Genomic DNA, 14162 nt, shown 5'->3' on the forward strand with positions numbered 1-14162 from the left:
GCTCTATCACTGATTGAGGATGAAAACCAATCCTGTTATCCGTGTTTGTCCTGAGTCATTAGCTTTGCCTTTAGGAGTACAGGATTTGTTAAAGCAAGGGGTGGTGTGTTCCATACCTTCCATCCTCCAGCACCTGTATAGCGAGTGATATGCCCAACTCTCTTTGTAAAAACATGTAAGTAGAAATTGAGCTTAATATAATTTCAGTAATTCACTTCCAGAATGGAGCACAAGTTGATTGTTACGCAGGGATATAAATGCAATGCAGTGCTGTATTGTCAGACTAACTCTATACAAATGTTTGATTATGTGCAACAGTAGCATCAGAGTTTCTCCCATTTGAAGCACACTATGAAATTGTTTATGAACACTTGGTTGTGATAGAAAGAGAAAATCTATATGGAAGAAGTCAGTGAAAGCAATGTGTGCCATCGAGCATCATTATAAATTATTAAAAGAATATCCAGAAGTTTTTGTATGTTACATGTAGCTATACTTGAGCATTTATTGTGGGTTTGCGTGTTAATTAGTGATAAATTCTACCTGAGACAGAACCTGCTCCAAGTGCAGAATAAAATATGACTATGTTCAGTTGTGTAATATCTATGCTAGAATTTAGTGTCATGTTAATTCTGAACCTTTCCCATTTGCCGAAGATATGAGCATTGTTCTGCTGTACCTGTCTGCCATGAGCAACTCTCTGAATGTCTTTTACGTTGCTAAATCACAAAACGTGCCTGTAAGCATTGTTCAGCAGATATTTTGAGGGAAGTAGCCTTACTAACATCTTCATGGGAACCCAGTCCTCTTCTTGTTTCGGAAACATTACCTTCATTCTTACAGTGGATATGTCATTTTTATTTCGGCATCATTTACAGAGAAAGTTTTTTATACTTTTGGTATATTATCGATGTATTCTATTTAATACCTAGCATTTTTGTGGGCTAATTTTAATATATATAGGCCATCCTTTTACCTTGTGGTACATTTTCTAAAATAGAAGTACTGAAGAGTTGAAGATTTGTAATTTCGTATTGTAATGGTAACGTTCCAGTGACCAGACTATGTTAATTCACAGACTGTAATGTTGCTTCAATCAAGTGTAGATGTCCTGTCCACAGCACTAGATGATGCTTCCAGTCTACAGAAGTGTTATGCAGTGTACATGCACTGCTAACCTTTGTGCTCCAATTTAGTTATGACGTTTAGTAAGTTCCAGTTGATCACATTACACTATTTTTCTCTCCTCCTGTCTTCCCCAAAAATGTTTTAGGTAGAAGAGCTGATGATGGCCATGGAGAAGGTTAAGCAGGAGCTGGAGTCAATGAAAGCAAAATTGTCCTCTACACAACAGTCTTTGGCTGAGAAGGAAACCCATTTGACCAACCTACGAGCTGAAAGAAGGAAACATTTGGAGGAAGTCCTGGAGATGAAGTAAGTCTTTCTTTCCATTATTTGTAAGCATGTTTTATTGATATCTCTGAATTCTCCTCTGGTGTTCTAAAGACAGCCACTGTAGGAATATGTCTCTATAGATAGCAGTATATGTATATGTAATCAGTCAAGCCTTCAGAAAAGACTTCTGACCAGGGATTACCTGCTTTACTTTCAGGCTTTCTTTAGAGCTCAAAACCATTTATTCCTTCTCATCATTTGCAGTAGACTACTATTATTTGCATAATAGCATCTTCAAAGATTTTAAACAATTATTGGGACTCAATTATTTTGTGTGTCTTATGAATGTGCCATCTTGCTTTGGGTAGCTTATAATGTACTTTAAGGTAAGACACAAGTCAGTATAGCAAATGACAAAAAGGAAAGAGGGAAGAGATAAACATAATATTAGGTAGTTGTAATGCTAAAATCAGATTGCAAATGTCTGGTCTGCTAAAGTATTTTTCAAACTCATACGGATGATTCATTATCACTGGAACAGAGTTTGAAATTCTCTATCAGTCAGACTTCTCTTGTCATCCTTACGTAAGAAAGCCTGAATAAAACCAAGTTTTGAGGAGGTGGGGAGCAGTGAGGAATTAGACTTCTAAGGCTTAAATACTTCCTAATTTCTGACCGTGCATTATAGATAAATAGTTATCCTTAGTTTAGGGAGACATGAATCCATTTAGTGCAATGATGGATAGTGCTGCCAGCAGTTCATTAGAAACACTTTCAGTTGTTTAGCCAGCCCTGAAGAGAAGGAACATTTTTATTGGCAGGACCAGCAGTGGTTCCTCCACTGTGGTTTTGTGAGCCATTATTTATTTATTTAACTTTTCTACGCTAGCCTCTTTCCTTTTTTTTTTTTTCCTAATGAAAGGATAGAAAAACAGCTGTTACAAACTGGAAAGAGAGGTGGCTTAGATCTTGAAACTCTAACTTAGGAGTGCTGTATAAAGTGGGCCAAGCCTCCCCAGCTTCATATTCAGCTACAACAGTCTGATCTAGACCTGGCATAAGGACGCTGGAAGACTGCAGTATTTAAAAGCCGCACTTTTTATTTTTAATAAAAAATTTTATTGAGCTATAAATTTGACTGTCTTGAAAGTTGGTGTATTGGGGGATGGGAAGAATAGCTCTTAAGGTGATGTGGGAATCCAAAGCAACTGGAGATATATCCCATATCCAATCACTTGGCAGTACTTTCTTCTGCCAAACTGCTCTGCCAAACCTTCTCATTAAAATATACACGTAGTGTACAGTATATCCTGAAATGTATTTGGAATTGTGTAGCTCTAGAGCCTTTAATATAACTACTCCCTTCTTTTAAATGATGACCTCTCTTAGCTGAGTAAGTTATTGTTGGAAAGTTGTTGTACTGAAATGTAGTATCAGGAACTGCATAAACTGGTAGATCCATTGTGCCTCAGAAGGATGAAGAATACTGGAGAGAATGGTAATGCTGTCAGCACATGGAGAGAAAGATGGAAAAAACGTTACGTTTGTATAGTTAACTAGCTGAACATGTTTTAGTCATAGCCGGTCTGTCTTAAAGTTCTATAAAGCTGCCAAAGCTGCTTCAAACTTCAAAAACTCACCCTCACCATGAGGCTCTGTTGCAAACAAGTCAATTAAATGTCTTGTATTTATATACAGAAACTCCAGTATGTTCTTTGTTACCCTACTTTCCCAGCCTATGCCTTTTATGAAAAGCACTCTTCTCATCTGTTTTCCAGTTTTGCAAAAAGTTTCTAATGTTGTTAAAATGTTTCCTGCTATTTCAACTTAAAAATAACGGTAACTGAATGAGTGGTCAATTTTGTGAAGCAGTTAGCTGGTTTTGGTATCCTTAATGGAAAACAATAGCTGTTGTACAGATACTGTTCCAAGATACAGTAAAGCAATATTGTTTCCCAAGTTTTAGGGCATACTTCACTGGGAAAAGTTTGAGGTGCTCAAAAGAAGTACTGATTAAATTTAAGATTTGATAGAGGTGTAAGTTTAACAGCCTGGCCCTGCAGTCAGCTAATGGGGCAGGGGAGCATACAAGAAAAATAGCTTAGGAGATGCTGCTGTAGGAGATTCTAGATACGGACTGAAAGAAAGTGTTAAAGCAACAAGAGGACTCCAGAAAGTTACCCCTGGGTTTTAATAGGAAGTTGTTAGATATTATGTTAATGAAAATATGTATTTAAAATACTGTTTCTTAGAGTAGAACTTGTGTTTACTACTGACTCTGTAACCCTGAGAAGATCATTTCACGCTCCTTAGGGAATACTGTGGCACTAGAATAGTACAAATGCGTAGGAAGAAATTTCACTCCTTAAAGAAATACTATGTATTTTGAAGCCCTCTTCCTTTAAGTCTTAATATTTTCATTTTCTTTTAAAAAAAAACTTTGTTGTAAATAATTATGAGAGAGGTAGATAATGGTCTCTCTATTTATATCACCAAACATGATCTACTGTAAAAAAATACTAGTGAACTGCTAGGATTTTTGTTTTGTTATGTTTCCTTTAAGAAGTTCTAATGTTTCCATCATTCACAGCAAATCTTTTAAATTAGGCAGGAATAAAGTGCTGTCTACAGAGAAATCTCTGTTCTTTGTCCCATAAAAACCTGCTTAGGCTGAGCTGAGTTATAAACTGTTGAAAATCACCAGTTTTCCTTTCCCTTTTTTTTCTACTGGTGTTGTCAGCAAATTTTGGCAGTGTGTGAAAATAACTGAGCACAAACAGTCTAATCTGGGGCCGAGCTCATGCAATTGCCAAAACTGTAGCAGCGGACAGTGCACTTATAGGGAAGGGGAACAGACACCGTGTCTGCATGTAGAGAAGAGACTTTTTTTTTTTTTTTTTTTTTTTTTTTAAACTAGGCAGGCCTTTTGTTACCGTCAGAAGGACCAGAAGATTCTTCCTAGTCGTCTGCTTTGGGGTTGAACAGACCTGGAAAACTGTCCAACAGTCCTTTCCTGAATTATGCTGCCTTTTGCTAATTGCAATTGCTGCTAGCCCTATAATTCAAGGGGTGCGGACTTACATAATGTAATTGGCGCTTCAGAGTTGAATCCTTCATCCTGCTGGCGCATAACAGAAAGATTGTTACTTGTCCAAGAATAATTTACTATCCTCTTTTTTCTTTAAAAATAATCAAGGATATTACAGACAAATGAATTGTTATAATAGAACATAATTTATGTTTCGAAATCAAGCTGCCAAAAAATGGCTTTTGATTTCTTGTGTGACTTTATGTGAGTGGTCTTTTGAATGTTTATTACAGTAGTCTCTAATTACATAAATACAGATAAGTATTACATCACACAGATAAGTGTTTCATTTGATACAGAGTGTAGGCAGTGATCAGAGATGAACCAGGCCTGTGTAGCTTAATGAAGCAGTTTATTGTATTCCTTCCTTATTTTGTCTCGGAGTTGGAAGGCCTGCTGAGAGCTACATGAGGGCTACTATTAAAAATAAGATGCCGACCTGGGCAGTGCTATGCAGGAAGACTGTTCATCCTTAACTCTGCTACGGTTTTCCTGCATGATATGCAAGTCACTTAAAAATATTTGGTAGATGGTTGATAAGTCCACGTGTTCATTTTCTGGCTATCAGATAAGAAAAATACAAACACGCGCACACAAACACTCACAACTGAAAATTAAGTCAGTGGAAGCTGAGGTTGTTTATCTTCTGAAAAGTTTATCCTCTCAGCAATAAAGCAGTATTGTCTGGAGGTATGAGTATGAGGTTGAAATTGAAAGTAGTCCAAAAGAAACTGATTAATTGGCAGATAGTTTATTTGCCAGAAAAGTAATTTCAGTTGATCCAAAATGAGGTGTGAAGTAATTTCAAACGCAGCAAACAATTTAACCAAAGAAAAATATTTCAGGCTATGTCACCCATGATGAACAGAACCAGCAAAAAAAAAAAAAAAAAAAAAAGAATCAATGTCCATCAACTTACCAGAAATTGTCGTCTTGGAAATTAAAGAATTTTTTTTTTGTCATTAGAGAAATTGTGGTTTATGGTTTAACAACAGTTCTTCAGAGGAGAAGTGATTCCTAGTTGCAGAAGTACATGTATGTTCTATGTGTATAAACAGTTGTCTCTGTAGTTTGAAGTCACTTCACATTTGTTGGCAGTGCTACAAAGCAGTAATATATTAAGCTTGCACCTGCAAGGTATGGTTTTCTAGGCCCAACGCAAACTCTTCATCATATTGAACTGAACTGTAAGGTCTATGGGCCACTTGGTATATCAGGCCATCATGTGATTGCAGCAATGGTACCAAAGCACCTCCTATAATTACTTTGTGTGAAATTAAATAAGCTAAAATCCCACAGGGGGCACTCCATGTCCGTAGGATTGACTGTCTGGGGCAAAGCTGAACAAGTGCATCTGCGTCAGTCCCTTTTTTCTTCTATAAGCTTAGATTTTTTTTCTTTAAAATGTCTTTTTCAGGGCACACAGTGAAAATGAACACAATGATATCCTATTACCATTGTTTTGTCCTTTTTAATTTTCAAGCATAAAATATATCATTATATATGTTTATTTTAATTGTATATGGTCACCCAGTTAAATTTTGACATTTAAGTTGTAAAAAGTTCAGTTGCAGTAGTCTGATATGTGAAAAATAATCCATTTCTGATTATTGGACAATACAGACATTATGTTTGAATAATTGGAAATAAACTGACCTTGGAACTGCTGTTAATCTCCAAGTGAATCACACAGAATCCAATAGGAAAGCTGAAATACAGCATGTAGATATATTGTTTTTTAAGGCTAAAGTTTATTGAAAGGCCAGGAAAATTATTTTTTTTTAACTCCTCACTGTAATAAAACATGAGGTTTTTCATAAATGTAATTGTAGATCTTGGTTACCTTCAGATTTGGTGGCTTCTGCTCTTATTTTTTAATTCAGGTGAAAACTTGAGAGGAAACATAATCTCTTTTGCACTATTTCTCTCTTGGCAATTAAGGAATGAAGCCTGTTATCCTTTCTGTCCTCCTGCGCTGTCAATGAGCCTTCGAGCCTTCTGAGGCACTCAGTGTCGTGGCAGCATTAGAGACAGCCTGCCGCTTCGTTTTCAGGGCAATTGATCCTCGATGTCCTGAATCCTGGAAATAAGCAGAAAAGCTTAGCCTGTTTGTGGGCAGCAGTACAGAACTGGTCGGTCAAATGATTCACGTAGGTGAGAGAGCTATTAAACTTGAATCTCGAAGTTTCACAGGAAGAATAAACTGCAAAGCAAAGAAGCAGGACCTTTAGCAAAGCCTATGTAAATAAGGTGCCCCATATGAGCACACACAGAATTAGATTGTTGTGGTTTACGCTGTTTCTTTAAGTATTGGAAAGTTATATTTATCTTTTGTAACTGGTTTGTTTTTACCCTTCACCTTCCTTGAAAAGCTTTTTCTTCTGTGGCTTTTTCAGATACTAAAATCTTGGCACGATATGTCACAGTCCCTTTCTGTCTTGTGATAAAACCTCCATATCTCATTTTATCTTGAATTCAATGGTCCCCGAGAACAGTCTTGTAGAGGGAAAGTACTGTACTATTTTAATGAGCCATGACAGGCCTGGAAGCAAGACCAACTGCTGAAAAGTGCACCAGGTGGTGTTAAAGGGGTTTGTTCCACACAGTAATTGCTAAGACTATTAATGTTGTAGGGAGGAGTTGGGAAAAGGAGGTCCAGTCATTAACTTCCTGAGAATTTAGCTACACTGTGCTCTTGTTTCCATGCCTTTCCATGGGAGATATTTTTTTTCCTTCTGGATATGTTTTCCGGGGACTGGGTTTTAGTGTAAGTGATCCCTTCGGTAGTTCTTGGAACGTAGTTTTCTAGATGGTGAAAGGAAATTAGACCTCTTTCAAGTGAGAATGTGAAAAACATACCATATTGCCTCAGTGTTAAGAATGCACAGGTTTTGTTATGCTTTTCTTTTCTATTAATAGATTACAGCATTCTTACAGAAATTGCCATGAAAGATCTCATCAGTAGAGATCTTAGCATGCATACACAGAGTACTAAAATGTATTTTTTTTTAGGCTTACACAATCCTAGCTCTAGTGATGAATACTTTTCTTGTCTTTTCTCAAGTTTGATAGTTCATTATTGCAAACACACTTAGAGAGCAGGTGCAGCACAAGATAATTTCTTGGAAGTCATTAACGCCCCATGTTCTTTACTGCCCAAAGGACGTTGCTTTGGAAAAAGTTTGTTTTTACCATAACCTGCATGCAGATCACTTATCTAAAAGAATAACAAGAATTATGCTTTTTTCTAGAAATAATTGCTCAGCTAACCCACGTTAAACTGGTAGAAGAATGGAGAGAGTGATGGTTTTATTTTGACTAATGTATAAAACAGATTGATTGTAAGATAGCTCTAAGGGCACCAATATACTGCCTTCTGCTAGCTAATTCTGTATGCCTTTTCCAGTACAAAACACCGTTGTTCTACTATATTCTAACATATGCTTTGTGTAATTAAATACATTCAGAATTTCTGTCAGAAGTAAAGGTTTATCTGTTCAAGAGAATCTGTGTAATTTTCCCGTGGGTGTATGAATCCTCCACTCCACTTATTTCTACAACAACACTGGCAAAAATAGATTTCCAGGTCTTCAGCATGCCTTTTTTATTGTTTCTGTATACTTATATTCACAACAAACATAAATATGACTATGATTTTTGTTTTAAAATATGCAGCAGTGTTTTGGCTCAGGATTGGTAGCAACAGTACATTTCCCATGCTAGCTGTTTCAGCTGCATCAGTGATTCCTGTCGCCATCCCTAATCCACTATAAGATTCTGGGGCTTCCAGGGGTGTTACTGAGCTAAACCAAATCAGGCACTTTTTACTTTCTGTTAAAGTCAAAAGAACCGTGAGTTCCTTAGGGTGCTTTTTCCTCTTTTATAAATGTGCACTGTAAATAGTGATGCATATAAATCAACTTTGTGAGCACTACATATTTCATTAGATACAGTCAAGTTGTGGGTTAATAGAAGTTCCAAGTGAAAATATTATGGTATCTCGTTGCATATATTGTAGATTTAATGTAGTGTGAACAATAGTAGCTTTGAGCCATTGTAAATCCCATCCGGACATCCTCAACATAGTTCAAAATACAAGGAGGGAGATCTCAAAGGTTAGATGTGCTCATGTGGCCACTGTGCCTATGCGAGTCATTCTTTTATTGTTTTTAAAATAACAGTGTAGCTTTGCGGGGAGTAGGTAAGGCAAAGTCTAACTTCAGACTATTTTCTGGAGTTGAACAGAAATTCCTTTTTTGAAAATCAGGTCAATTTGCTTTAATTACAGAAATAACCTCTGAAGCAAGTAATTGCTTTCCTACAATCCTGGAGGACAACAAGTGGGAGTTGCGTAAGAAAAATTGGAGAAATGAGTCAAATTGTTGGAAGTGCCTCCAATCTTTGTCTTTATACTGTATGGGAATATTCAGTATATCTTTTTGTTTTTCTCCCTTCCCAAACAGTACTTTCAAGTTCTTTTAGGCAAAATAAAAAACACCATCTGCAAGTTTATGGAATTTCTGAGAAAACTCCATAGTGAGAGGATTCGGGAGCTGTTGGTTTGTCTGGTGGTATCTTGTGTGCGGCGCAAGTGACTATATATTACAGGAGTTAAAAACATGAAAATTGACCAGAACTGTTAATTTAGAAATCCTAAAAGATGACACTAAGCACCCTAAAAGCGTCTTTCTTTAAGATATAATCCTGTCATTGCTATTGAGTCACTTCTCCCCAGTCCAATACCTAGTGTTACAGTTTATGCAGATTACAGGATAACGAGAACTACCTTTCTTGGTACTAAGAGCTACTATGTATAGGATTGTAGGGAAGACTGAAAAATTATTTGACATAATATCATATTTGTTGTTCCCTAAAGCCCCTTTTATAGCCCTTCCTCAAGCACTAAATAGATAGGGCTGTAGCTTTCTGTAAACCTATAGTTCTTTTTCAGTCTGCTAGCATTTTACAGCTTTAAAATTGATATCAAGAAAACATTGAAAACTAAAGGATCACACTAGTTTATTTCCACTGTGTAATGTAGGAATCAAGCTTTGCATATGAGGTTAAACTAAATGATGTAACCGGTATTTGCTGTACAATCTAAGAATCAACTAGTTTGATCATTTAGTTTAATTTCATGAATAAAGATATAAGGCCACCGATGCTGTTGTGAAAAGATGACTACTGCAAGTAGCTTTGAGCAGCCAAGGATTTCATCAGCCTATCTTCAGTTCTTAGAAAGTTATTGGAGTAAATGATAAAAAATATTATTTGTAAATGCTTAGAAAATAGTAAAGTGTTAAGTAACAGATAACCTAAATTTGTTGAGACTAAATCACGACAATTTAACCAGGTGTCCCCATATGCCAAGTCGTAGTAATAGAGTAGATACAATATGTTTTGATCTCAGGAGGATTTCTGTCATTGTTTCACAGAACTGTCTTGTCAGCAAAGTAGGGATTATATTCCTGATTAAATTACTATAAAGCTAATAAGCAGGTAGCTGGAAAATAATTAATAGTTCACTGTCAAAATGGAAACCTGTGTTACATGGTCTCCTTAGGGGTCTCCCAAGTCTGCTACTGTTCAAAATGTCCATTAATGAAGTGGCTAACAAGCCAAAGGGTATGTGTTGCCAAAATGCCATCATGGGTGTTCAGGTATTTTGGAAACCAAGATGAGAATTTAAAATTATCTCGATAAAGTGCAGAGGGGTTCTAGGGAGGCTGTAGAATACTGTTCCCTGGAGGTTTTTATGGACAAATTACGCCAACATATCACAAATAGCTTAAATATAGTTGAACGTGCTTTGGGGGTAGTTTAGATGAAATTGAGGATAGGGAGGATGTTATCTTGCAGTTTTTGTGGTTTTTCAGCACAGATCATGTACTTCACTTAATGAATGTCTGTAAGAACCAAAAATGTATCGTGTAAAAATATATATATTATATGCATGAGCTTGTTCTACATATTACGTGGGCTCGGTTCTCTCTGTTAATACTGACATTGGCTTGCAGATTCAATTTCTAAAGAGAAATTTTTCTCTAGGAGGTAATCCATTTTGAGTATTTTTCATGCTAAGGAAACTTTATTTTATTGAAAGAAGTAAACATTGTTCCATTTGTTGGTTCAAGGTAGCTGCAATATTCTTGCTGCCTTTCAAGCCCTCAATAGACAGGAAATCTGTAAAGGTTAGGTCTGGTTAGGTTATAAAGAATGCCAAGGATATCTTCTGATATTTGGAGAAAGCCTTTATGACCTCAGCTAGCCACTTTTTCTTCAAAAATATTAATAATGCAACTATTAATAAAGTACTTTGCAGTTTAGTTCATTTCATTGAAAGATCTTACATGTCAAAGTCTTCCTTTTTATAAAAACGGAGAAGTACTATAGTTGTTCTTCAAAGGAGTAAACTGAAAACAAAACCATGAAGTGACTCGTTCACCCGCGGCCACAGAACTTCAGTGATGTCAGGAATTAAAATCTGAAGATACTAGGTTTGTAAGTTTTTAAATATCTTAATGTTTGAGATACAAATGTTTAATAGGAGATGTTGAGCATATAAGATACATACTTCTTCATTTATTTCTCTCTTCTAGTGTGTTCTCATACAGATCCTTTCTACATCCTCATTTTTTCCTTATTATATGTCTATACATAAAATTGAGTATGCTTATCTTACCACTTTAGTGCTGTAATTGAAGAGAAGCAATCGGTTCTCTTTTGCTAAGCTGATCTTTGGATTTGTCTTGCTTGCTAGATTCCCATTGTTAGTGAGGGCTTTGGTTTGGAGTTTGAAAAACTAGATTAATTTAACCAGGAGATGTTAATTTAAAACAAAAACAAATACATTTTTGCTTTGCCTTGAAAAATATGAAGCTGGCTTTGGACTACAATTTCATAGGTTTTGTGACAAATGAGGCATGAAACAAATTGGCAAACCCACAATGTCCAAAGTACAGTGGTACAGTGTGCTCTCTAATTCCCAGCCCTAAAGATCTCAGCAAAGGTCGCAAATTAAATAAAGTCAAAATTAATCAACTCTACAATCAGAATACAATCATTAAGGCTTTCATTTAGTACAAAGACGTAGTTGTGAAAGAGGCACTGGAGCAAGTTCTTTTGTGCAGTAAGGGAAAATCAACAGCAGGGTGTCAAACAGAAAAATGAAACCATGCAGGTGAAGCTGTCTTTGGGGCCAAAAGAAATCAGCACTTATGCAGAAATGCAGGTAAACTGTTGGAGAATGGAAAAGGTGTTTGGTGCTGAGCTGTGGAGGGTGTCAACCTTGCATTTGGCTCAAACAGAGGAAGCCCGTGGACTAGAGTCGTGCACTGTAGTCATGCACAGCCCCTTTAAGGAACCTCTCACCAAGGCTTCACTCCAGTGGTCTCAATTGCTGTAGTTTTTGCCTCCTGTACAACATGGAGCACGGGTGTACCACTTCCTCTGTGTGGGAAGCTGAAAAGTACAGTCAGGGATGCCTAGAGACACCGTAGCTGGCAACACCTTTCTTTACACATTTTGTGTCCTCATTTTGGGGAGACTTTGTGATGTATATGGATAAATCTCCATTGTCTCAAGTACATTATTTATACAAATGCTGAATTTCTTGTTACAAACGTGCTTTCAATGCAACTTAGTTGTATTTAAGTGTAAGAAATTCTTCTTTTGTTACCTGTTTGTGAAACAGAACTTGTAGACCTTTAATGAAACTAGTTTTAGAAGGACCGAAATTACACTGGGCAACTACCTGATTTTCATCTCAGTGATACGAATAACGTAAAAGCTTTATTCCCATACATGGGAGATGCATTATCTTTTAATAGATCTCGGTTCTGGTTTCATTTTCTGTTTCACTAACTGATAAAATAGCAATGTGGAATTACGATGTAAATAGTGTAGTAAGTAACTCTTTAGTCACACCAGTGAGTCCTAATAATGACATACATGCTTTTTAGTGTACACCTAATTGCTCTTACACTTTTTCCTGGTGCAGAAACTCACGTGTGTGCAGTGTGCATGCATTGCTTGTGTTTTGTTTGACCTGCCTAGAGTATGGGTCGTTTTATTTTATAAATAAGTATAGTTAATTTTCTGTAGATTCAGATAAGCTTTGCAAGTTTCTTACAGATGAGTGATTTAATGATAATTTAATGTATTTGCAAGGTAGGAATACTTGTTTAAGAACTGTCAGGTTATAGTATGAGGCATGGAATAAAACCCTCAACTCTTCTTTCAGAGTTGCTCTACCCCCTGTTCCCACTGCCAAGTAATTTTTGAAGCAGTTGTACATAAATCAGCAGACCATCATCAGGAAATGCCTGCTTGGAAAAGATGGAAAATTTGACTCCTCATGACCAACAGTCACAGATTTTCAGTTAAAGTTTCATCGCCATTCTATATGCTGATATGGCTGGTCTGGAACATGCATTGTGAAGGACAAAATCTACCCTTTTCAGTTGCTCTATTCCCAAGGAAATCCTACAAGTCTTAGAAAAAGTCTTTTAAAAATATTAACTGAAGGAACACACACAAAATATCACATTCCTCTTTGCAATTCATGCACTGCATTCGCACATTTTTCTAGTTTATGTCTTAAATATCTGTTTTGATTTGAGGTAAGAGTTAGGATAGTTTAGTGGAAGTATTTCATTACCTAACTTCTCAGCTCTTCCAGCTGAACTCGTTGGCAGTCTGCTGGGACTTGGAAATACACACCTACACCTTTAATGGACAAGAGGAGTTTGCTGATCAAAGTAGGATACAATAACTTGTCTCCACGTGACCTTAAAATACTTCTAGGAATAGATTTTTTTTTTTTTAATTATGCAGCCTTCTATAGTTTCAGTTTATGCTGTGGCATTCAGTTCTCTTTATGATACTTCATATTATATAGCACTTTCCATCCGTGAATGTTAAAGCAATTACAAATGCCATGTTAATTCTCAAAATACTCCTCTGAAAAAAATAAGTATTTATCTTATTCAGGGATAAGAAAAACTCAGCACGGAAAAATTTAAATGGCATGAAAAATCACCTGGGTTGCTCGTAGCAGAGTGACCTCCAGACCACACTCAAGTCGTTTAACTGTATCTTGCACTCCAATGTAAGATTTCATTTGCTAGGAAATGAGATTTTTTTTTTTGCCATAAATACAGTTTATATTCCATTGCAAATCAATAAAGGACAGTTGTTAAAGTATTGTTTAAAGGGCAATATTAAAATTAGTTTTCTTGTTCATGATAGAAAATTGTTTTGAATAGGACAGAGACCAAGAGATACACAGCTAGGTTCTTTCCCGTCTTTCCCATGTTATCTGTTCCTCACGTCTTCATTTCTCCTCCTTATTTGGTTGGCCTTCACAACCTTGTTCTCTGCCTACCAGTGACCATCTCTGATTTACGTTTCACTCCAGCATTTTTGAAGACTTCCACCATTCTATGCACAAGATATACATTGGAAAAGAAAGGAGCTCATTTCTTGCTCTGAGACACCTGTTGATCGCTTAATTGTTGGTTCTAAGGAGAACAGCACTGCGTTGTCTGAACCTAGAAGTCTGTTGCCATTTCAGGTGTACTGGATTATCCCGCTGGACCTCCAAGTGCCTCTTCAGAAAGGCATGGATCTTCCATAAATTCTGTGTCACATTGCTGGCTTCTTTTCTCTTGTATCCTAG

At 36.6% G+C, this 14162-nt stretch overlaps 1 protein-coding gene across 6 annotated transcripts in view; it reads left to right on the forward strand.

Moving 5' to 3' along the window:
* ERC1 (ELKS/RAB6-interacting/CAST family member 1) overlaps positions 1-14162 on the forward strand; it is a 296218-nt gene that overhangs the window by 189452 nt on the left and 92604 nt on the right. For 5 of the 6 annotated variants that reach the window (XM_075159301.1, XM_075159329.1, XM_075159320.1 and 2 more), the window contains one exon: positions 1274-1434. In XM_075159301.1, coding sequence (XP_075015402.1) covers positions 1274-1434 — 161 coding nt within the window. Of the gene's footprint in view, positions 1-1273; positions 1435-4312; positions 7990-14162 lie in introns of those variants that run through there. The other variant, XM_075159339.1, reaches the window with a different exon arrangement.

The sequence above is a fragment of the Calonectris borealis genome, chromosome 1 (assembly GCF_964195595.1).
Source record: "Calonectris borealis chromosome 1, bCalBor7.hap1.2, whole genome shotgun sequence".
Classification (NCBI taxonomy): domain Eukaryota; kingdom Metazoa; phylum Chordata; class Aves; order Procellariiformes; family Procellariidae; genus Calonectris; species Calonectris borealis.